The 26,086-nt window shown below is 40.6% G+C and overlaps 1 protein-coding gene across 1 annotated transcript in view; it reads left to right on the top strand.

Annotated features, from left to right (window-relative positions):
* LOC143988098 (CD109 antigen-like) overlaps positions 1-26,086 on the top strand; it is a 132,018-nt gene that overhangs the window by 81,443 nt on the left and 24,489 nt on the right. The window contains exons 16-23 of the mRNA XM_077487381.1: positions 2,550-2,579; positions 6,590-6,659; positions 7,204-7,306; positions 12,740-12,857; positions 19,898-20,011; positions 20,127-20,345; positions 23,876-24,026; positions 25,326-25,502. Of these exons, the coding sequence (XP_077343507.1) occupies positions 2,550-2,579; positions 6,590-6,659; positions 7,204-7,306; positions 12,740-12,857; positions 19,898-20,011; positions 20,127-20,345; positions 23,876-24,026; positions 25,326-25,502 (982 nt within the window). The remainder of the gene's footprint in view (positions 1-2,549; positions 2,580-6,589; positions 6,660-7,203; positions 7,307-12,739; positions 12,858-19,897; positions 20,012-20,126; positions 20,346-23,875; positions 24,027-25,325; positions 25,503-26,086) is intronic.

The raw sequence follows: 26,086 nt of genomic DNA, 5'->3' as shown, positions 1-26,086 counted from the left end.
TAATTGTATAATAAAATATATAATATTATAAAGGGTAAGCAAAAAAGGTCTGATGAATAGTCTTTCAAGCTTAAGCAGCACTAGTAGCGCTGCTTAAGCTTGAAAGACTATTCATCAGACCTTTTTTGCTTACCCTTTATAATGTTTTGTACTAAAATAGCAGCTGCTTCGTTTTAATTAAAACTATTTTTGCACCTAAGCGCTGGGAAAACTGACCCTGTTTACTTCTTTTTTATAAAATATATAATATGTTCATAAAAGCGAGGAGGGCTTCCTAGAAAGGGGCATATGCGATCTATTCTATGACAAATGAAATGATACCTAATACTTCAAATGTGTAGTTCTACCATTACAGCTGCAACCGTGTAGAATTACTGAGGTGTTTCAGTTCTTGTGTCACACTTAAAGCAAAACTTCAGTTTGTATTTTTTACTTTGTAAAGTGATAAGAATAGCGCTAATCCACACCCCAAAAAAATTGTGAATACTACAAATTTTAACATGTGTATGTATGCGTTTAACCCAATTATTCAACATTTACATGTGCACATATATATGTGTTAAATTCAATATGCAATGCCTATAAAGTGCTAGCGCATAATACCAACTCTATGCAACATGCAATAAAGTTGCAGAGATAAGGTGCAGAAAAGATCAAAAAATATGAATATCAATATTGAAAAAATAAACAAAAATTACAAAATATGCCAAATGAGTGAACAGTCTCTCCTTATGTGATTATCACATAAGGAGAGACTGCTGCTGCTCCTTGAAGAATTACACGACAAAACAGACGTAGAGCAGGGCCAGGACGCTGAGGACATTGCGATTGCCAGTTTACACTTGCAGTCCATGACAGGTCTGAAAGTGAACTGCTATACGTAGCTGAGCTTGTTACTCTCTAGTGTCAGGCAGGCACTCTTCAAATGTGAGTGGAATGAAAATAGTTTTTAACCAGCATGTGAGATCTTTTTTGCGCTATGGAAACCTTCTTTTTTCTTTGTCTTTGCCATGATATGCTGAATTCGTTGAGAGAAAAACTGTGATGACCATTTCTGGAGAGTGTGTTCCTCCAGTTGATATATCCATATTTTTTTCAATATTGATATTCATTGTTGCATATTTTTTTACCTTTTCTGCACCTTATCTCAGCAACTTTATAGCATGTTGCATAGAGTTTGTATTATGCACTAGCACTAGCACTTTATAGACCATGAATATTGATTATAATTTGTAGTGTTCACCATTTCAGATTGTGATTTTTTTTTTTTTGTGAGGATCAGCGCTATTCTTATCACTTTATACAGTTCACTAATAGTTTTTTTCACGATCATGGAAATAGCAGCTGTTCGTTTGAGTACACATCTGTGGCGCTATTACTACTTATTACATTGTATTTTTTACTTACCTTTGCTGCAGAGGTGGTCCTGACCCCAATATATTATTTCCGGGGCATTAGGCCCCTTTCACATGACAAGCCCGCTCAGATCTGCCTGTCCGCTTTGTCAGGCGGACCATCCATTGACTCCATTGACTCCTATGGATAGACGGATGTCAGCAGAGATGTGTCCGCCTGCCATCCGATCAGAGCACTATTTCTTGCTGTGTGAATTGTAGAAGAGCAAGGTCTGGTGAAAACAGACCTTGGGATGGTCCAGTGACACATGACAAAAAGAAAAAACAGACCAAGCTGGCCAGCAAAAGTAAAAAAAAAACAAAGTTCTGGGGTGCAAGAGTAGGGGAGGTAAGACTTTATTTCAAACCACCACAAGTCCCTAAGCTGAAAATGTAAAGCTGGACCCACCAAACAGAATGGAAAGCAGCAGCATCTGTCAGCTTCCTCTGCTTATGCAGCAGACACTAACGGAGATAGCAGGCACCACTATGCATTTCAGGGGCTGAAAAAGGGGGCAGGACCCCTGGAACGAGTAGTTTTAAATGTGCAGATATGCTTTGTTTGAAATAAAGCTGTACTTCTTACTGATCCTGCATCCTGGAACTTTGTTTTTTTCTCACTTTGCTGGATGACTTGGACTTACTGACCAAAAAACAGTTACAAAGAAAACTAATACATGCCACATCTAGGAATTAGTAAGCAGGAATGTATAAAATGTTTGTTTTTGAGTTTAATACCACTTTAAGGACTGGCACACATCCAAACCTTATTGAGTAGTTTTTACCTTCTTTGGCTGACATGAATGTGCTAATCTGTACCTAATTATTATTATACTATTATTATACAGGATTTATATAGCGCCAACAGTTTGTGCAGCGCTTTACAACATGAGCACAGACAGTACACTTACAATACAAATCAATACAGGAGGAATCAGAGGGCCCTCCTGCTTGTTAAAGCTCACAATCTAGGAGGGAAAATAATCTTCTACATAAGGGAGTTTACATTAGAAAGCTCTTGATTCCAATGTTATGAGATCTGGTATATGTAACTGGCCCTGCTTTCACTGCATTGGTGCTAATTTTAGGAAGTATTTATTGAAATAATTAAATATTTTTCTGATGCCCCCTGATAAGTGTTCTTTTGTTTTCTAGATCAATAACAACTTTTTAACGTATTCTCAGGTAAGTCTGCATAGAATGATGATTTTCCTTAACACTTTTCTGTGGGGACATTTTGTAGTTCCCCTCAATTTTTGGTCTTGAAGATGGTGCTCACCTGTATGAGAGATGCATCCCACCAGCAAGATCACACACATCAAAGAAATGCCTAACCTATGCCTTCTATTCAAAATATTAAAAACGGCTGAGCCGTGAATTTATAGATGTTTGCTAATAGCTAGGTCAGTTGCACCCATGCAGTGCAATGACAGGCTATTGATGGTCGCAGATATTCATGACTGTTCACACAGCCAGTGATTATTTCAGTGATAGTACGGCACCATGGCCACTTCACCATACACGCTTTTTTTACACCAGCCTCTAGGGCTGAGCCTTTTGGCTAGGACCAGAGGAAATTTTTATTCCTGGCTGAAGGGCTTGGCCATTGTATTGCACAATGGTCACTCTTTCACTTTCCCACTTCCTTCTCCCCACTTTCCTATTTATTTTACCCCTGTGTTGTCACGTTTTTGTATTTTTTTGTTGTGTTACACTTTTGTCACTGTGTGATGAATAGGGTGTGGGTCCTCGGGCCAACCCTGAAAGTCTTGGGATGGAGGTGGACATGGCCTTTTGGCTTAGTTCTTCTCTCATGGGGTTTCCCTTCGGGGAAGCCCCACCGAGTACTTTGGTGGGTATATTTTGGTAGACCCTCTAGAGAAAGGGGTCTGTCTGGTTTCGGCCAGATGGACCAAGTGAAGTACCTCAGTCCCCGTCTGGAGCCTAACACCTCAGGGGATCAGGGTAAGGTCCTTCCATGTGGAGGACAGTGTAACACCCATTGCACGTTTTGTGTTTCACTCTTTGTGTGTGCACTTTTTTGGGTGTGTTTCACATGATCGTAGCTGGGCACACTTTCTACAGGGTCAGTGGACACAACTTTTGGCACAAATCTATAAATTTTCATAAATAATATTAAGACTGCCAAGACTTTTTAGAGTAAGCTAAAGTACTTCTCAAGGGAGAAACATTCCTGATCCCTGTTTTAATACTTGTCAGCTTTAATAATAGTAATCACAGGATTTCCACTTCACACACAAACGCCTTAGGATAATCAGTAGTTACATCTTGATCTGATAGAAAATGTCATTACATTCCCTAATTTACTCTGGACATAAAGCAAGTCTTCCATCCAGCTTCAACTCCAGTCCAGACAAAAGTTCATTGTAGGATCTCCTGCCACAAAGTAGGATTTCCACTTCACACACAAACACTTTGTGATAGGCAGTATTCACATCCCAATATGATACAACGGGGTTGATTACCTAAAACCGTAGCTTTCAAAATCTGGTGAAGCTGTGCATGGTAGCCAATCAACTTCTAACTTCATCTTGTTCAATTAAGCTTTGACAATAAAACCTGAAAGCTGATTGGTTTCTATGCAGAGCTGCACCAGATTTTGCACTCGACAGTTTTAGTAAATCAACCCCATAATGTTATCACGCTCCTTATTTCATTCTGGACATATGGCAAGTCTGTTCAATTGTTCAGGCTGTATGCAGTCAATTGCTCTGGCTTTACCTGGCGTTAATAGTGGATTCTAGTTCACAATGAAAAACAGGCTAAATATTCATTAGTAATACCGTATATACTCGAGTATAAGCCAAGATTTTCAGCCTCTTTTTTGAGGCTGAAAGTGCCCCCCTCGGCTTATACTCGAGTCATCGCCGTCTGCCTGCCCGATCAGCGTGTCGAACAGACAGACGGCGGCCATTCTACTATTCAAAAGCCGCGCCTCCCTGTCTGTGATAGGCGGAACACTCAATTTCCCAGCAGTCAGTGGTCCGCCTATCACGGACATCCGCTCATCCTCATACTACGGACGAGGATGAGAGGATGTCCGTGATAGGCGGAACACAGACTGCTGGGAAATTGAGTGTTCCGCCTATCACAGACGGAGGCGCTGCTTTTGAACAGTGGAATGGCCGCCGAGGCGCCGACGCCGTCTGTCAGACGAGAAGAGCGGCGATCCTGGCATGGCAGAATCACACAGGCTCGGGACGCAGGCTCGGGACGGAGGCGGGACGCAGGCTCGGGACGCAGGCTCGGGACACAGGTAGGCTGGACACACAAGGCTGCACACACAGGGATGGACGGACACACACACAGGGATGGATGGACACACACACAGGGATGGATGGACACAGACACAGGGATGGATGGACACAGACACAGGGATGGATGGACACACACACAGGGATGGATGGACACACACACAGGGATGGATGGACACACACACAGGGATGGATGGACACACACACAGGGATGGATGGACACACAGGGATGGACGGACACACAGGGATGGACAGGCATGTCTCACCCTCGGCTTATACACGAGTCAATAAGTTTCCCAGTTTTTTGGGGGTAAATTGGGGGCCTCGGCTTATATTCGGGTCGGCCTATACTCGAGTATATACGGTACATATTTTCTTTTCTTTTTTTTAAACATGTTTTAATTTCAATATGATGATTACTCTCTGGTCATTTTCTATTTGACATAGTGCTGTGTATGCAGTAGTTCCACATGCAAAAGCAGTATAACCCATATTTCTGGCTATAGAATATATTCACACTTGTTCACTATATTTGCAGTAACAGGTGTTTTTTGTTTGTGAATTTATGTGTATTTATTTGCATTTTAGGTTTGTGTTCTTTGTTCATTCACTATATAATGTAAGGATAGTAACATTCATATAAAAGTTTAGTTAACCACATGACGACTGGCGCACGCTGATATACGTCGGCAGAATGGCACGGACAGGCAAATAGACGTACAGGTACATCCCTTTGAATTTGCCGCTGTGCCATCACTTGCACGCCACCGTTGGCGCACACGCGCCGGACGGGACTTCTGTGAGTCTGATCGCCATGGGCATACCCACAATTGTCTCACTGGGAGGAAGAACGTGGAAGTAAACAAGCATCTTACCATTTTGCCTAGTGACAGTGTCCCCTCTGCTCACTGTGATCGGAGCAGAGATCAGTGACATGTCATACACAGCCTCGCCCCCCCCCCCCCACAGTTAGAAACACTCCACAGGGCTCACTTAACCCCTACACTGACACCTAGTGGTTAACCCCTTCACTGACAGTGTCATTTACACAGGAAACAGTGCATTTGTATAGCGTTGATTCCTGTATAAATGACAATGGTTCCAAAAATGTGTCAAAAATGTCTGATGTGTCCGCCATAATGTCTCAGTCACGATAAAAATCGGCGATCGCCGTCATTACTAGTAAAAAAAAAATTAATAAAAATGCCATAAAACTATCTCCTATATTGTAAACGCTATAACTTTTGCGAAACCAATGAATAATTGCTTATTGCAATTTTTTTTACCAAAAATATGCAGAGGAATACGTATAGGCCTAAACTGAGGAAAAAAAATTTTTTTATATATTTTTAGGGAATATTTATTATAGCAAAATTAAAAAAATAATGCGTTTTTTTTAAATTGATGCTCTTTTTTTGTTTATAGCGCAAAAAATAAAAACCACAGGGGTGATCAAATACCACCAAAAGAAACCTCTATTTGTGGGAAAAAAAGGACGTAAATTTTGTGTGAGAGCCATGTCGCACGACCGCACAATTGTCAGTTAAAACAACGCAGTGCCGAATCGCAAAAAGTGCTCTGGTCTTTGGCCTGCAAAATGGTCCGGGCGCTTAAGTGGTTAATACTGTATTTATCATTATTAAATAAGGCCCGCTTAATGCTCGTTAATGCACAAAAATGCAGTGTGTCCTAATTTTTACTTGCTGAATAACATTCAGTGCTTAGGCATGAACTGACCACATTAGGATAAATAGGAGTTGAGTGAACTGCTTCTTCATGTAGTAAAAAACACATGCACAGTTCTCTATGTTCCAAATCTCATTACTGTTTTGCAAGGTTTCCTTTTCATTGTGTTATTCATGTTAGCAAATAGTTTTAAAATAACTTTAAAAAAGTATTCATACTTTTTTATATTAATAGAGGCTTCTAATAAGTCTGACTGATGCCGTAATCTCTGAAACATATGGTGATATGAAATATGAATTAACCGGTAAGTATGAAATGGACTGACTATTGTACTTGCTGTTGCCTTCCAAAAGTAAATACCGTAGCCATGATTAATTCATTTAGACAAGTTTGTTTTTCTCTATTTTTGTAAAATATTTTGAAATACCTACATTTTCCACCACATTGAAAAAATATACAGTATATGTTAATTTTTGCTGACATTTTATGGCGTGTAAATGTCTGTTTCTAATTATAATAGCAAAAAAGCAATGGTCAAATCATTATTGCAGTGTGCATACAAATTGCGTTAATTATATCCTTATGATTTTTGTTAGTAAATTTTTTTAATGTAATTTTTTGGAATATATTTGAAAAGATAAGGCAACTATAAAGCCAACACATGTTTTACTTTAGAAGGCCCTGGGCTTCAACGAAGTTGGGTTTTTGTATATATATATTATTTTCTAAAACAATAATTTATTTTCAGTAGTTTCATGAGTTTGCTACCAATACTAATGTCTGTCTTCATTATCATTTTATTTTGTCCACCAGATTCAGTAACTTTTTTTTTTTTTTTTTTTTTTTAGAAAGGCCTAGTTCTTCTTTGAATGAAGAAATTGGAATACCACAATTCCTACAAAGCATGCCAGAGTTTAAAGATACCTGGATTTGGCTAGAAACTAATATAAGGTATCCTACACCAAATTGCGGGGAAAAAAGGCTCTTTAGCACCCAAGACAAAGATGCAAAAGCACACCCTAGCTTCCTCAGTTGAGGGAAGGGGGCAGGGGGGTGGGTTGCAGGGTGACAGGGGGTGGGGAGCAGGGTGCAAAGATGGTGGTGATACAGGGTGATAATATAGAAGGGGCCTCGGGTAATGGAGACCAGTTTACCAGGTTACAGCATGATAGAAGAACAGTAGAAACTGTTGGAAGGGAATGATGGAGGTGAAAGGGAAAAGAGGGCAGTATTGCAGGAGGTGGGGATCCTCTTCGGAGAGCGTAGAAGGTGGTAGAAAAGAGTTACAGAATGGTCACCATGCTATAGAAAATGCTTTGCAAGTGTGTGCACAAGTGTGTACAGTACATACCTTTAGAAGGTGGTAGAAAACAGTTACAGAATGGTCACCATGCTATAGAAAATGCTTTGCAAGTGTGTGCACAAGTGTGTACCGTACATACCTTTAGAAGGGGCTCATAAATGTTCCACAAAGAAGGGACAGGCATAAATTATCTGTCATGCAAAACACAGTAGTAAACAGTTGTCATTGTCAAACTATAAGGTTGTCATATGTAAAGGTAAAACAACAGTAATAATAGCAGAACGTTGAGGGATATTTTGTATTGTGCACAAGATTCATACTCACTTATTGCTCTGTGGGGTTTTTATATAATAAATTCTAAGTTTGATTAAATTAACAACTTGAAGACAAAGAGAGATCGTACATGAGTGATTGAATATAGAAAACCCTGAGCAGCTATAAATATGTTAGTTCTCAATATATAACATTTATATATATATATATATATATATATATATATATATATATATATATATATACATATATTTTATATATATATATATATATATATATATATATATATATATAAAATAAATAAATATGTTAGTTCTCAATATATAACATTATATATATATATATATATATATATATATATATATATATATATATATATATTTTATATATATATATATATATATATATATATATATATATATATATATATACATATACACACACATATATTATTATATATTAACAACTTGAAGACAAAGAGAGATCGTACATGAGTGATTGAATATAGAAAACCCTGAGCAGCTATAAATATGTTAGTTCTCAATATATAACATTTATATATATATATATATATATATATATATATATATATATACATATATTTTATATATATATATATATATACATATACACACACATATATTATATATATATGTGACAGGTGCTAGGCTACAATTAACTACAGGGTGGTAGATGGGAGATATTTTTCACCTAGAATGCAGTCTGAGATGGTTGTGTGCTCCAGAGAAGACTGGCGCTCTGGTGTGTTTGAATCCTAGTCCAAACCCATGAGCTCTGGCCTGTCAGATCCTTGTCCGACCCCACCTGAGTGAGCCCGCTGTCACTATACTGGGCCAATCATATGTGGCTGAGGCATTTCCTCTCCTGCAGTCACATGTATACATGGCCATTGTATACTTGTGTCTGCGGGGCAGGGAATGCCCCGGCTGCAGATGATTGGCTCAGTACAGACTAGGATCAGAACATGCCCAAGGTTATCACTAGTGAGGAAACTAGATCAGTCTCCCTTTAAAATGATGATCCTAGGAAACCTCTGTTGGACCTGAAGTTCAAGCTGCAGAAAATAATTGAGTGGGCCCGAGGGCCTGGTCACCCTGGCCACAAGTCTACCTGCCAGAATACTTGGCTTGTTAAAAGAAATGGGAATCAGAGGAAAGGGGCTGTGATAAAGAAAACTGAAAAGAAAAACTCTGTGAATAGTGAACTGCAGTTTGTTTGCTGTGTAATTTGCAAGGTTCACAGATCAGGCTGGGAGTTGTCTAAAAAGCAGGACTTTTTTTTATTTTTATATATATATATATATATATATATATATATACTAAAGTGAAACACCTTTTCTGTTTACCTGATGTAGGAAAATAAAGTTTTGGCCCAGATGCTTATTTATGTAGCATTGTTCCAGGCCTCCTTTGATCAAATGAGAACCTCCAGGGCCAGGGATAGCTGACATCCTTCTGTATGTAGTGGGTTGTGAGGCATGGTGCGTGAAGAGTAGTTAAAGTTATTGGGCTCCGGACACTTCTTGAATGCAAAAGAAAGTTTATTTCTCTTAACAAACTTTTTTAGGGGAGAGAGGGTTAGGACCCTTAGGTATTTGCAAGATTAATTGACAGACTCTGAGACTTTAATAAGAGGACAGCCATGCAGGGAAAGGCATCCAACAAGATGCCACATCTGCATGTGCAGGTCTGCTGTCTCCTATGTCTTTTAACAGTTCCTAGCAAAAAGCGTAAGTTCTTTCACTTTCACTACAATCGCTCCTTGTAGTTCTTCAGCACACTGAGCTCCCGATCTCTCACTAGACACCCTGATTCACTGCCTCTAAATCTCTATGGCTCCTCCAATCTTCATGGTGGTATCTTCCTCAAGCGTCACCCCCGCCTTTATGCTGGGTCCCTAGCTTGGCCCTCAAAATACCATTCAAACTTTACCCCACTGGCCTGCTTGGTCCCTGGCTTGACACACAAGGCTGCTCTGCAAGTTTCACCTCCGCTGGCTGGGTCACTGGCTTAATACCCACCGAAGTTTTTCAATTCTTCACCATCCCTTGTTGGTGAGAATGCTGCTCCGGTACTTGCTTCAGTTACTCCCTGTGGTTTCTGGTAATTAGGCGGAGAGTCCTTTACTGGCGACAGCCTCCCCTCTACCTCCAAACACGACAGATTCTACGGCCGGCAGAACTGCCACTTTTGGTTGGACTGCAAGCTACAGTCCCAACCCTGCGCTGCTCTCTTGCTTCTGGATAGGCTCTCAGGCAGCTCAGCAGCCAGATGTGTCCAGAATAGGCCCCATGTCCGGCCTAGCAACCCGGGCAGTACAACACATGTCCACCCAGACAGCCGTCCAGCTGGCACAGAACATAGATCACCTGACTCCACCCGAATATATAGGATCTCCCAGCAGGCCAAGGGATTCTAGGAAACCCCCATTATTTAAGTAGTGCAGGAGCCCCCCTTTGTCCACAGAGGCACAAAACCTATACACAAACCAATTTTATGAAAGTCAGTATTTGTACAGAACACTCTCATTTACACTCAGTTTTCTGACAAATATTAGTACTGGCATGTTGCCTATTTGGGTCTATTTCTCTGTCAATGTAAAAATGCAATAAGAAATAATAATGTTTTATGCACAGGAGAGTGTTTAATTGAACAAATCAGTGGCAGCTCTCCCTGCCAAATAAGAAAATTTTCAAATGTATCATGCTTCACTGGTACCAAGAGCAATCTGCTGGTCCTTGCAAGCTATATATTTTCAAAGAAGCACAGAAATTGAAGAAAAAAACAGAGTGCATTGGATGGTGCAAATAAAATCACCTTTTAATGAATACAATGAATGAAATTGCACGTGCAATAAAACGGCTTGCGTATCACCAGGGAGCAACACCTCCAATGAAAAACCAGGTTATACAAACCAATGCTAAGGACAGTCTAGCTAGGTAGCCACTATCAGGAGTGATGTGAGCAGGGATGGTATGATCTGAGCAATTTAAAAATATGCTCTGATCACATACTGTACATAGAAGCAGGGGGGACCAGACTTCAACCTTGGAGCAGTAGAGTAGCTACACTGCATGTTTCTGGGCCCAGCTCCAAAAAACATCAGCTTCCCCACTAGCACCTTATTCTTCATTTTCTAACATCTTTGGGTCATGTAACTGTTGGAAATGTAACTGCTGTGCATGTTATTTTATGGGGCACAAGAAAGACTCTTTTACTAAAAAGGATAGATGTAAATTTATATACTACTTATCGTCTTATGTTATCTAATGTTTGACATGACTTTGCAGTGAGTCTGCAGCACTTAGGCAACACTGCAAAACCAGATTTGATGAATATAATTTTTGCTATTTTTATTGTGTTTTTTTTTTTGTAATTATGGTCTCTATATAATTATTCCCTGCCAGCACTAATTGGGTTACTCCAGGTACTCTATTCATACGCAATGGGGGTTATTTACGAAAGGCAAATCCACTTTACACTGCAAGTGCACTTGGAAGTGCAGTCGCTCTAAATCTAAGGGGTAGATCTGAAACGAGGGGAAGCTCTGCTGATTTTATCATCCAAGCATGTGCAAGCTAAAATGCTGTTTTTAATTCTCCTTGCATGTCCCCCTCGGATCTACAGCGACTTTACTTCCAAGTGCACTTGCAGTGCAAAGTGGATTTTCCTTTAGTAAATAACCCCCAATTTGTTGCACAACCTATTTCGTTACCATGAATCTTATTCTATTGAGCACTTCTTTTATTATTTGTGTGAATTCTGATGACACCTAGTGGTCAGTACAGATTATTAAATTTTTACACATTTACAGTATATACAGTGCATGTTCACATGGGTCATTATTTACCCAAGGTTTATGTATGTGTTTATTTTTATGTTTCCTGCAACCTGTGTTTAGATCTTACGTTTGTTTAAAACATTTTTTTATCATATTTCTCATATACCAGTGCATTTATAACTTATTATTCTGTCATTTTATATTAGTTTTTCATTTTTGTCTGTTATACTTATTTGTTCATTTATACATATGTTCATTCTACAAGTCTTTTTGCAAGCATGGGTTGCTTTTTATAGTGTGTCTTTTTTACTTCTTTGCCCTGCTCAGGTAGGTGAGGACATGAGAAGCTGCTTCTGGCCTTTGCTAAACTGCTGAGATTTTTACAGCTCATAATTTATATACAGCCAGCTTTTCATGAACTGCACTAAAAATCTCTGACAGCCTCGTCCTGAGTCACATCTGGCTTAATGTGTCCAGATGTCAAGCAGCTCCTTTGGGTACCAAATTAATGTCCTCTCTTACTTTTTTTTAAAGGCTCTCTTAGTACCTTATCATTCGCTCTAATGAAGGGCATGAGCTCCGAAACATGCTAGTGGAAGTACTCTGCTCCAGGGTTGAAGTTTGTTCATTCCACTACACTTTAGGGACTGCTAGGTACATATTCACCCCATGGTTTTGCAGCCTTCACTGCAGACCATACCATTCCTGCTCACATCTCTCCTGATGCCAACAGCCAAGTGAAGGTGTCCTTAGCATTTGATTGGCAGACCTAGTTATCCATTGGAAGAGTTTCTTTTTGGTGATATGCCCTGATCAAACCACTTTACTGCTTTGTTATGTGCTTCTATCTCCCTGTTAAACAGTCAAGAATAGACTTGAGAAATGGCATCTAGGTCTCCTTGTAAGGCCATCTGCACATGTAGAATAGTTACAGAAAACAGTTGATGTGTTTTCAAGAATACTAAAGCAATGTAAAGTAGTGATTCAATACCATGTTTTTTCAACAGCTCGAGTTTATCAAGAAATCTTCAAGTAACTGTGCCAGACAAAAATACTACTTGGGTGGCCACTGCATTTGTTATGTCTGAGGGACTTGGCCTGGGGATTACTGATGTGCCTATTGAGGTAATTTTGAGTTTTCTTTATTTTTAAGTAAGTTTGTAGGATCAGAATCATGTGGATCCTTAACTATAGAGAGGTAGTAAAGTTGGGATTAATAATAATGCACCTGGGGAAGAGCCGGAAGGCTTGTAAGGGTTTTGCAGCTCTGTAAACTGCAGCTTTGTAAATATTATGCATTCAAAATAAAGAGATTTATATCCTGAGCAGGATATTTTGGAGTGCAAAGAAAGAGAACAGAAAAAAAAAACGAAATCAAATGAATATTTGGTGTGACTACCCTTTGGCTTCAAACCAGCATCAGTTCTTACACTTGCACACTTTGTACACTTGCACAAATCACAGATTTTGTAGGATTAAAGTGAGTTTCATCATTACTAAATATAACAGAGGGTGCTAATGATCATCAATGTCATATGTAGGTTGAACCAAAGCCAATAACTGAAACAGAAAGAGCTTTGTAGAAGGCTTAAAACGGAGTGAGGAACAGCCAAACTCTGCTACTAACATGAGGTTGTGGAAGCCAGATACATGTCACAGGTCATACACCATGGCAAGACTGAGCACAGTAACAAGAAACAAGGTAGTTACTGCATAAGCAAAGCCTGTCCCAGGCAAAGATTTCAAAGCAGACTGGGGTTTCATTATGTGTTTTTCAAGCTATCAATGTTGACTACCCTAGATGCAGTGGTCGGCTAATAAAATTTAATGCAGCAGATGAAAAACTCATCATGCTTCATTCCCTACAATATCGGAATATGTCCAGCAGTGCCATCAGCACAGAGCATGGCGGAAACTAGTGCGACCCAGGTACACCCATCTACTGTCTGGAGAAGTCTGGCCAAAAGTGGTCTTTATGAAAGGATTTCAGCCAAAAGGCCATACCTTTAACATGGAAACTAGGCTAAGCAACTCAAGTATGCACAAAAACATAGGTACTGAGGTGCATAAAAATGGCAGCAGGTGTTTTGGACTGATGAGTAAAAATTTAAATGTTGGCTGTAGCAGGAGGCAGTTTGAATGCTGGAGAGTGGTATAATAATGAGTGTCTTCAGGCAACAGCGAAGCATGCTAGAGATTCCTTGAAAGTTTGGCACTGCATGTCTGCAAATGGAGTTGGAGATTTAGTCAGGATCATAGGTGTCCTCAATGTTGTGAAATACAGACAGATACTTTTGCATCATGCCATACTATCAGGTGTGATTGGCCCCAAATGTATTCTGCAGTAGGACAACAATCCCAAACATACAGCCAATGTCATTAAGAACTATCTTCAGTGTAAAGAACAACAAGGAGTCCTGGAAGTGATGGTTTGGTACTCAGAGTCCTGATCTTAACATCAAGTCTGTCTGGGACTACATGAAGAGACAGAAGGATTTGAGGCAACCTACATCCACACAAGATCTGTGGTTAGTGTAGAGCCAGCTCCTGAAGAGCACGCGCTATGTTTTTGAAATGTAATGTTACACGTGAACTGCAGTTTGGTTTAGGTACAATTATTCCAAATTTTGACCTCAGCATCAGTCTGACTGGACTATAGGGTGGTCAGCCTGGCCATAGGGGGCACTATCTCTTCTGGCAGGCATGGAAACACAGTCTGGTTGGGTGCTTAAAAGGTTACTTTCTCTCTGAGCCAGCCCAGTGGGAGTGTCACTCTTGCTGTGCTTTCTGGGAGAGGGTACTTAAGATGTGGAAGTCACGTGGTTAGGGGTTCCGGTCCAGAAGTATGTTCTGACTTCATGGTCCTAGTCCTCCTGACCAGCCCCCAGGAAGGCTATGGCCTGGGGTGTGGATCCACCTGACTTTATGTCTTGGGGCTGGCTAGCCTGAGGCAAGGAAACTAAGGAAAGGATTCGGAGGTGGTCCGGTGCCATCTCCAGTTGTGGAGAGGCCCAGCAACTTCGTAACTATCCAGGGGAGGACTCTTCAGAAGAAGGCCATGCATGCGTTGGCTTATTAGCAAGAGCCTGGTAGGGCTAAAGGACCTAAGTGAATCCAATTTCGTGGGTATCACCAAACTAGCTGAAAGATACTGGTACCACACGAGTGTTCTATAAGTATTCAAGTTTCCTTGTTCATGTTCTACACCAAAGTCTGTGGCAGAGACTTATTCCTACGTGTTTTACAACAAAGTCTGTGGCAGAGACTTGTTCCTGAGTTAAGCACCTTGTTGGCTGCTAGGCCTAGTGTGAGAGGGACTATCCAACTAGAGTGAACATCCAGCTGTGAATGGCTATTCACTGGATTCAGTCAAAGTAAACAAGTTCTTTATTATTGACTTTAACACTAAGAGTACCTGAACTTTCTTCCTAACCCTCTGATCTTATACTGAGAGACGTTCGTTAACTACGTTTTTGCAAATAAAAATCCCTTTAAGTGGATCTGTCGCCAGTTTCTAAAGTTTCTGGGCCATCTACCACGGGAACTCCTAGACACACAAATTGATGTGAAGAAGGTAACGGTAAGCCCAATTAAACCAGCAGCTCCTTCGGGGGTTAGTGCTACATTAGTTATCCAAGATGTTTGGAACAACCTATCCGCAGAGCTCCTTCAAAAACTGTGTGCAGGTGTACCTAGAAGAATTGATGCTGTTTTGAAGGCAAAGCACCAAATATTGATTTGATTTGGATTTCTCTTGTGTTCGTTTTACTTTACATTTTTTTAATTTATAGAAATAAACTACGGTATTAACATTAACACTTCTATTTCTGAAAGCATTCTTAATTTACAAAATATTTTCAGCACCTGCCTAAAACTCTTGCACAGTGGTGTATAATATATATTTAGTGTTAAAATTAATATCTTATTAATAACATTTTTTTTAAACATTACTTGAGATTATAAAACAGTCACAGTGAACACACCGATTTTTAAAACAAATTAGGATGCCAGTTACAGTGTGGAAAAATAATAGCCACTATCTTCCCTGTTTATTCAATACAAATGAAGGAGAAGGTGGATGCCCTTATGCTGGCCATATACCTAACAATCCATCTAATGTTGGCGCTGGCACAAAATCCAATCAGATTAAAACAAATTGATATTTTCTTTGTAAGCTGAATGATTATTTTATTACTTGATTTGTCAGCTTTACTTTGTTAAAGTTGAACTTCAGGCATATTAAAATACAAATTCAATCATGTCAACTTTTGATTTGTAAAAGCTGTCTGATTTTGATTTGGTATTAACTTCCTGCATTTGTCTGTACAGCATAGCTCAGACTGGGAAGTAGGAAAACATCACAAGGAGCTGTTTTACAGTGCTCATATGCCAGGTATGTTCAAAGTCCGGCCCACGGGCCAATCGCGGCCCGCGGTCCGGTTTTGAATGGTCCGCCTGGTTATTTAAACATATACATCTTTTGTGGCCCCCGGCGATCTCCCAGCGCCGGGGTCACAAAAGATATATAGTCTGGCTACCTCGGAGGGAGGAGGCGGGACGAATGCGGTGCACACAGGAGGAGAATTTCCTGTTTACACGGCAGCTGTAATAGGAAGTCCCATCTCTGCCATTGGACGACTGTTCTGTCCATCAGAGGAGGTGGGACTTTCTCTTAAAGACGCCGCTGTGTAAACAGGAAATTCTCCTGTAGGATATCTTTGGCACTCGTCCTGCCCTCCATGGCTGCACTGATGGTAATGGTGGCTGCATTCCTGGCAATTGCAATTGTGGGGCTGCATTCCTGGCAATGGTGAGTGAATTCCTGGCAATGGTGGGTGCATTCCTGGCAATGGTGGGTGCATTCCTGGCAATGGTGAGTTCATTCCTGGCAATGGTGGCTGCATTCCTGGCAATGGTGGGTGCATTCCTGGCAATGGTGAGTTCATTCCTGGCAATGGTGGCTGCATTCCTGGCAATGGTGGCTGCATTCCTGGCAATGATGGGTGAATTCCTGGCAATGGTGGGTGCATTCCCGGCAATGGTGGGTGCATTCCTGGCAATGGTGGGGGTGCATTCCCAGAAATGGTGGGGGTGCATTCCCGGAAATGGTGGGGGTGCATTTCTGGAAATGGTGGGGGTGCATTTCCGGCAATGGTGGGGCAGCTGTAATAGGAAGTCCCATCTCTGCCATTGGACGACTGTTCTGTCCATCAGAGGAGGTGGGACTTTCTCTTAAAGACGCCGCTGTGTAAACAGGAAATTCTCCTGTAGGATATCTTTGGCACTCGTCCTGCCCTCCATGGCTGCACTGATGGTAATGGTGGCTGCATTCCTGGCAATTGCAATTGTGGGGCTGCATTCCTGGCAATGGTGAGTGAATTCCTGGCAATGGTGGGTGCATTCCTGGCAATGGTGGGTGCATTCCTGGCAATGGTGAGTTCATTCCTGGCAATGGTGGCTGCATTCCTGGCAATGGTGGGTGCATTCCTGGCAATGGTGAGTTCATTCCTGGCAATGGTGGCTGCATTCCTGGCAATGGTGGCTGCATTCCTGGCAATGATGGGTGAATTCCTGGCAATGGTGGGTGCATTCCCGGCAATGGTGGGTGCATTCCTGGCAATGGTGGGGGTGCATTCCCAGAAATGGTGGGGGTGCATTCCCGGAAATGGTGGGGGTGCATTTCTGGAAATGGTGGGGGTGCATTTCCGGCAATGGTGGGGCTGCATTTCCGGCAATGGTGGGGCTGCATTCCTGGCAATAGTGGGGCTGCATTCCTGGCAATGGTGAGTGAATTCCTGGCAATGGTGGGGGTGCATTCCCGGCAATAGTGGGGCTGCATTCCCGGCAATGGTGGGGCTGCATTCCCGGCAATGGTGGGGCTGCATTCCCGGAAATGATGGGGCTGCATTCCTAGCAATAGTGGGGCTGCATTCCTGGCAATGGTGAGTGCATTCCTGGCAATGGTGGGCGCTGCGTTCCTGGCAATTGTGGGTCTGCAGATGGGCACTGACCCTTATTTTGCTTCACAGTTCTTTATTTCAAATTAGAATTTTTTTTTTCCTGAAGCTTCCCTCTTAAAGTGAAGGTGCGTGTTATACGCCAATAAATACGGTGTATCCAAATAATACACTTGAGTTCATCTCTTTACCACACACAGCCACAAACGCAAGAGAATTCTTGTTGGGCAGTGTATTAGTGCGAACACACAAAGACCGAATTTTAATGGTTCAAAGAATGTCAGGCAAAATGGTCGGCCCTCACGCATGTTCACTTCATCAAATCTGGCCCTCTTTGAAAAAAGTTTGGACATCCCTGTCATATGCTAACAAGAAACATGCCGACAGGATGAGAGCAGAGTGACAGAGATGAGCTCATTAGTCCGCATCTCCTTTATTGTCTTGTCACAGGCTGGGGGAGGGACAAGTGATATTTAACTACAGTACAGGAACGTCTGATACCCAGGCTTACTCTGCTGTCTGGCAAGGATGTGCAAATCTCAAGAGTAAATGGACAGAAATTCAAATCATTTGGCAAGCAAAACATCTCTCTTGTATGCATTTCAAATGCTGTTTGACCAGGGCTCAGCTTTAACTCTGATTCTTAAAAAAGTTGCATACAAAATATATGTTTTAGCTGTAGATAGACTGAATTACTTGTTGGCTTCTTAAATCAGCTAAAAATTGTCCCCAATTCTACTCTTTTTTGCAAAAAGTATTGTTTTCCCCATTGCATTTCCCATAATATAAATTCAGGCTGGGTTTCTACTTAGCCAGCAGTGACCCTAATCTTGGGCAGCACACCTATATATCATGATGCTGCCTGTCAGCGACACTTTACTGTGTACAACAAAAAGTTGAGATTACTATTCTGCCTGCCATTGCCATCTGGGTGAATGCTCGTTGTTTTTGCCACTGCACAGTTTATGCAATTTTCATGATAGTGTGCTGTGCACTTACTGCTCATCCACTCTGGGCTCTTACATCTAGAAATGAGCTACTAGCAAAATAAAGCCTTGTACACACAATCGGATTTTCGGCAGAGAATTGTGTGATGACAGACTGTCTAAAATGCAACCGTTAGTACGCTCCATCAGGCAACTTTCCGTCAACAAATGTTGGCTGACATGCTAGTAAATTTTCGGCGGACAACGGTCAGTTGTCAGATTTTCTGATGGTCAGTACACAAGTCTGTCACGCAAAAGTTGAAAGTACAAACACGCATGCTCGGAATCAATGCTCACCAAACACAAAATTAGCAGAAGGGGCCCAAAGGGTGGCGCCCAGGAGCTGAGATTCCTCGTAGTACGTCACTATGTTCGTGTTTGTTGCACGGAAATTGTGTACCGGTAGTATGCAAGACAAAATCCTGGTACATGCCCTTAAGACAAAAATCTGACGCTCGGTTGGCCAACAATTGGATCGTGTGTACGAGGCTTAAGGCAACACATTGCCTTTTTGTTTCTTCTAGCCTTAGCTACAGACACTGAGCAGGAAAATATTGATATTTTATGAGTTATTATAATGTTTGACCATTTCATTGGATAACAAGGCTAACCATTCAACTGTGGTAGGAGGTGGGTGGCAAAAGGAAGTGGACCTAGGAGGATGGGAATTTTACAAGTTGGCCTTACACCGATCCAAATTTGGCCAGTTCAGCAGGGACCAGCTAAATTTTGAGCAGTGTGTGAGGCGCCCCTCCTTGATGTTGATCGTTCCATTGAATTATGCTAATGTGACATGTTGGGAATTTTTTTTCTTTATCAGCGGCTGCATCTGTCAGAGCACACTGTCCTGGTGGGGGTAAATTTCTCCATCCAGCTTGTTTCTACCTTGTTTGTGTTCGCTGAATGAAAAAAAAAAGTTTATAACCAGCTTTACTCTGCAACTGTATAGTTGCTAAAATGCGCAGGGGAGATAAACCTTTAAGCTTAGACCTGAGAACTCGGGTGCAGAGACCTTGGCTCAGGGGCTCCATGAACCAGCATTTATCCAAAACTGAAATGTCTGCACTGAGTGGACTTGCCGTGCTAAAAATGTTTTGTATTCTTATCATTTTTTATTTATTGTCTTCTGTAGTTCATGCAAGTAAGCTATAGGTTTTCTGTTTATTAATTTTTTTTTTTTATGCTGAAGCAATATTTTAATTACTTTATTTTTTATACCTAGCTGTCTGTGGTGAAACCTCTTATCATGACACTTAATATGCCAAAAATGTTAACAAGAGGCGAAGAGTTTATCCTGGAAATAATGTTGTCAAATTCCTTAACAGAAGATGTGCAGGTTAGTTTTTATTTACATTTTTGACATTTGTGACAAGTTGCTTTTTAGCTATGTTAATAATGCAGGGTCATATTAATTATGAAGTATATTAACCCAATTTATTAATGTGTTTCAGGTTGTAATTGCACTGGCATCTGGCAATTCATTTGACATAATTGTAGCCAATAATAACACAGGCTTTGTAGCAGGACAACGCAATGTGACCATCCTCAAAAGGAATGGAACTATTGTTTTCTTTCCTATAAAGCCAAAAGTACTGGGCAATATTACAATAACTGTTACAGCAACTTCAAAAGCAGCAACTGTTACTTTGACCCGATATTTTGTAGTAAGGGTAAGTCATAATCCTGGTATTAAAAAGAACCTTGAATATCCTTGAATATAGTTTATGCGACTTTATATATTGTACACTGTGTGGCTGATATGCTTAGTATTGCATTGTAATAAAGATTTATCATTTCTTTGAGACTTCCATTAATACCCATGGTTGTTACCTATAATACGGGAAAAAAACATAAATTGTCTTCCTATGATCCAAGATTCTCTCTTAATTACAGTTTGACCCTTATAATGATACCTAAATACCAAATTCCTTTGTTAAGCACTATCCTTAAAAGAAAGTGTAGCACTTCCCTATTGGGGCAGTACTGCCACAGAGGGCGTACCTGTTTTTGATAGACTTCTACCACTCTGCAATATAGTGAACTGATACGTGGTTCTTTGGACCTTTATCATACTAGTTTACAGTGGAACCTTGGTTAATGAGTGACACGGTTAACAAGCGTTTTGAAAGACGAGCAACTTTTTTTTTTTTAAATCCTGACTCGGTTTGCGAATCTTGTCTTGCAAAACGAGCAGAATTCAAGCTAATGTGGAGTGCAGTACTGCATTTGGCCAGAGATGTGGGGGCGCCAGTGACACTCAGAGCGATGTTCGGAATCACTCAGAAATACTCAGAAATACTCCGTTCCCGAGTGTTTCCGAGCCTTTCCAAGTTCAGCCGAGTTGTCCTCGAGTATTTCCGAGGCTCTCTGCCCCCCCCACACCTCTGGCCACATGCAGTATTGCATGCGATAGAAGTCAATGCAGAACAAATTATCTTTGTTTCCATTGACTTCTATGGGGAAACTCGCCTTGATATGCGAGTGCTTTAAATTACAAGCATTCTCCTGGAACGGATTATGCTCGTAATCCAAGGTTCCACTGTACTATTATCCTGGGAAAAGTAAACATTTCTGCCATTTATTCTATTGGTCTATTAGATCTTCCATTAGTCACTCATCTATAGATAGGTATATAGGAGCTGACTTTACTGACTTTAAAAATGTAGACTTTTGAACGGTCATCATCATCATTCTGGCTTCACTACCTATAAAGCTATTGACTTAGAACATGCATGCAGCCAACTAAGTCTGAAATCTCTGGACTCCTATCCTGTATCCTTGTTACAAGTCAAAAATTGACTGGCAAGTGAAGCTGGATATACAGCCCTGGAGCCTGACCATTAAAAAACGATATCACCAAGGGCAGCATATGTATTCATGTTTCCTTTAGGGCACCTTCACTGCAGGCTGTTCTGTTGCAGTCCGTTTACACCCGCCAGTCTATAGGGGTGACTAGACCGTCCGAACAGGTCTAACTGAAAAACTGACCTGATCAGACCCATTGTGTGAAAGGAACTTAATGGTTGTGGATTAATAATAATCAACCCTTCTACTCTACAGTGTAAAAAAAAAAAAAATATTCAAAACATTGATACAACACAACCAGCTGCTATACTAAAATCACCCCCCAAAAATATGAACCTGTATGCAGACAGTGGGAACCCAAAATCCCCTACAGGTACATAACTAGTAATCAGTGAAAACTGTGTGCACTCATCTATCAACAATTAAACACAAAATGCAAAAAAAAATGTTGGTGTAAAACTACAAATTAAATATTATATAAATGCATAAAACATAAAAATCATGTGTTCATATAAATAACAAAATATTTAAACAGTCCCAATAAAAGTTCTGTAAAACTGTATATATAAAGAAAACATGTCCCAGATCGCAAAAAACACCCAATGAATCTTCTATCAATCAGACTTTTTCTCCAACAGTATTCCTTTCACCACACTTAAGGAAGTGCACTCCCCAGAAGTGCATGCCTATCCTATTGCAGGTTAGGCAAACATAGCTTTTACAGCACATGATCTCATCACGAGGAAGGACTTCCATCACTTCATACATACATCACTCAGTTTTGGTACATGTCAATTTGCACACATAGCACATGGGATCATGCTGTGGATGATCTGGCCTGCTTCTTGGCTGCTCCCCCTCTTGGTCCTTTTTTTCGTTCTCATGGGGGGGGGGTCCTCCGCCTCAACCCAGAGTGAGACAGCTCATCCCAGGCTACCACCTAAATACATCGTAAAGGCTGAGTATAGCCTATGGGCTTTGACTATCATATACTGTGCATCTCACTCCTGGTGATTGGCTATAATGCCATGAAAGGCGTTGTGTTTCGAAACAAGGGTGCCGGGACATGCTCGCCCAAATGATATTATTTATCAATATTACCTACTGCCTGTACATATATCATGTGAATTCTATTTATATGCTTTGTATTTTACGTGAATCAACTATTCATTCTGTATTGACTGTAGCAGTTATGTCCACTAAATATTTGTTTTCAACACCTTATTATATTATATTACATGTTCGATATGTTCATCTTTTTCGATTGCATTATATTGTTATGATTATTACTGATATATTATGTTTATTACAAATCATGGACTACCCTATGGGACTGGTACACTAATCAATTTACAGATAGATATATCAATTCACTAAGTATCATACACATTGATATGCCTCATGCAAAGTCCCCTCTCTCCCCTTTTCACATGCTATATACTATTGATGGAGACATGTCACTGCTTTAACCACAGTTGTGATAGGTCACATATATTTTTTTATAGCTTTTACAGCCTTAAGCCTGGTACACACCAAGTCTTTTTTCGTTCAACCCAGGGGGTTGAACAAAAAACAAAATTACAGCTCAGGTGGGAGCCTCCTTATCAATGATCCAACGTTAGTACAGCGATCCCCACTCTGAGCTGTTGTGTTCTGACAAGGGATGGCAGTCCGCTAGAACACTCCAGTAAGCTCTCTCAGCCATTGGCCAGTCGGGAGTCGGTCAGCTACTGGTTCTCCAGCATGCTCTTCTGACTGTCAGACCTGCTAACATACACACGGGCGAAATGTCTGACATTTTTTTTTTAACCAGTCAATGACTCCTGACATTCGGCCCATCCCACTTGATTAGCATCTGGGGAAATAATCCTCTGATAACTGCAGTAGTTCCACAAATCCAAGGATAAGTAGGTAAAAATCATAGGAAAAAACTCACATGCTGACATTTACCTATAGGTAAGCCTATAATAAGGCATACCTATAGGTAGTATAAATATCTCCCAAACGTGTACCGTTTTGGAGATATTTACATTACACGCAGCCAGTGACATCACTGGTGCATGCTCTCTGAAGTAACGGCCACCAGTGCCATTCCTTTCAAGCCCTGTGCCATGAACAGAACAGAGCCAAAGCCTGCAAACCTGGAAGCAAGACGGGTGAAAATGGAAGAGGCAACAGCGCTGACATTGTGATGCTGGAACAGCTTCGTTTTAAGGTAAGTTTCACATAATGTGCAAGTATGCAATGCATACTTGCACATTATGACTTTACCTTGCAGGAAGAAAAAAAAAGTCCAGTGGTATACAACCGCTTTAAAAACATCTGATATGTACAAACATGTTAACCATGCCTCCTGAAATAATGCTTCTTTTTTTGTATATTTTATTTTTCAAAGGCTGAAGGTGTGAAGAATTATTATTCAGAAGCTGCACTTTTTGATGTTCGTGGTAGTGCCAATGCACCTAGTACAGTATCAAAGAACTTTTCATTTGCTTTCCCCAGTGATTTGGTACAAGGTAGTGAAGAAGCATTTATCACAGTCGTTGGTAAGAATTCCTTGTTTTTTCGATTCATCAAAATTTTTTAGGATGTTTGCTGCTTTTAGTAGCTGACTGCATCTGACTGCATAAACAGTTGTTTCATTTCTTGAATTTGTTTCCTTTATTAAAAATTTTGCACATCTGTCACATAGTTCAGGCTGTCTTATGTTATTGTAAAAGGAGCAAGTAAGTGACCATATTTATTTCCCACCATTTTATTAGGTAGGCATCTCTGTGGAGGTTCTGTGTTTTACATGTTTCGGCAATAGTGAAACACTGATCTTCAGCTACTCAAATATTGGTAACCGAGGACTAAGGAAGCCCAAAAAACAAATTGAAAAGACAAGAACAGAGGGTGCAACAGCCTTGCGCATTACCTTTTGTGATGCCTTTTATCAAAGTAATAAAACCATGTCCTGCATGACCTGGTCCACTGTGCGAGTCCCGACCACAAGAAGACACTCAAAATGCTGACGTGTTTTGGGGGGGCTCTTCCTCAGAGGCAAATCTTAGTCCTGCATAGTCTGCCATCTATATACCCTTTGGGGGATGCCTGATGGTACCCAAACTCTTCCCACTCGCAGGTGGCTGGTATAACACTAATCATGTGACCCCAAATAAGGTAAATGCAACCAAACAATAATTTATCCTAACCAAAACACATTAAGACCAACTCTGACACTAACATTGACACTGGTCCTAACGCCAGCACTTACACTAATTCTAACCTAGATCAAGCCCTAATCTAGTCAATCTATCTTTATTTATTTTTATTTTTTTACAGACTTCCCTCTAGCAAGGAGAAAAATATGCAAGGTGCCTTTTTCCCTTGCAAAGGAGAAACAATACAGGCACTGGTCCATTCATTGGTTCTTTTGGCTCCCGATCATTGGGACTTATTCACGCTTGCTAGTGGGGCCCTTTGTGATTATCCACGGGAGACTCAGCCAGGTTCCCTGTGATTAGCTGCTGGTGTGAAGCCCCATTCAAAGCTAGAGGAGGTTAACAATACAAGCAGCTTTTTGTGGTGTTTGCATATAATAGGTGGTTCAGTGATAGCAGATGATCACCTCTGGACACAGACCTTTCAAAATCATGGTTTTGATGTTTACTTGTTTGTTTAGCCATATCCTCATTTGATTGCACAGAAAAATGTTACTTTTATGGCCAGCTTGGCTTGACACAGATGAAAGGAGCCAATCTGTATGTTGCTTTAATTACTCACTGAAGTACATTATATAGAAACTGAAATTGGGACTGAGATAATACTGGTATTAATCCAAATATTTGTTTGTGTTTCAACAGGAGATCTTCTTGGACCTTCAATAAACGGTCTTGACAAACTTATAACTATGCCATATGGCTGTGGAGAGCAAAACATGATTGTTTTTGCACCAAATATATATATTCTTCTGTACTTAATAGCAACTAATCAAATCAATGAAAATATAAGGGAAACGTCTATAAAATTCATGGAACAAGGTAATATGACAATTGGTAATTAGAACGCAAAAAAAGTAAAACAAAGTAAAAGTTTGAAGTATGCTGTGAATACAACAGTCATTCTCTGTTTGGGTTATTTCTAATGATGCCCAGTCTTTGCTCTCACCCAACACTTTCAGAAAATAGAGGTTCCGTGTAGTAAAACCTGTCACAATTCTAGTGCATATGATGCAAAAAAAAACGTTTTTCCTCAGTAGTCAGTAGTATTAAAGTGGAGAGGTAAGTCAGCAATACTTACCTCTTCTTTTATGGTCCAATGTCCCTCGTATGGCACGGGCTTCTTTCAGCTTCCATGTAAAAGCAAATGTATCCCTTCCCCTTTCCCACTGCTACGCCAGCCAGCGTGGTTCCAGGGCACTCTCCCTCCTCTGGGGAGCCTAATCCAATGAAAGTTCTGACAGAATGGAGAGCAGAAGCAGACCAGAGAACATTTGCTCCCAGATCTGCTCTTGATCACTGAATCTGAAAGAGCTCAGCTAAGTTTTTAGAGCTGTCAAAATCCTGTCTGAAATGCTGGGTGCACCGCAGAGCAAGCACATCCCTGATTACATGTGTAATATTGT

Source organism: Lithobates pipiens, unplaced genomic scaffold, assembly GCF_037356315.1.
Source record: "Lithobates pipiens isolate NorthernLeopardFrog02 unplaced genomic scaffold, aLitPip1_a1.2 Scaffold_18, whole genome shotgun sequence".
Taxonomy (NCBI): domain Eukaryota; kingdom Metazoa; phylum Chordata; class Amphibia; order Anura; family Ranidae; genus Lithobates; species Lithobates pipiens.
This window is presented reverse-complemented; position numbering and strand designations above follow the sequence as displayed.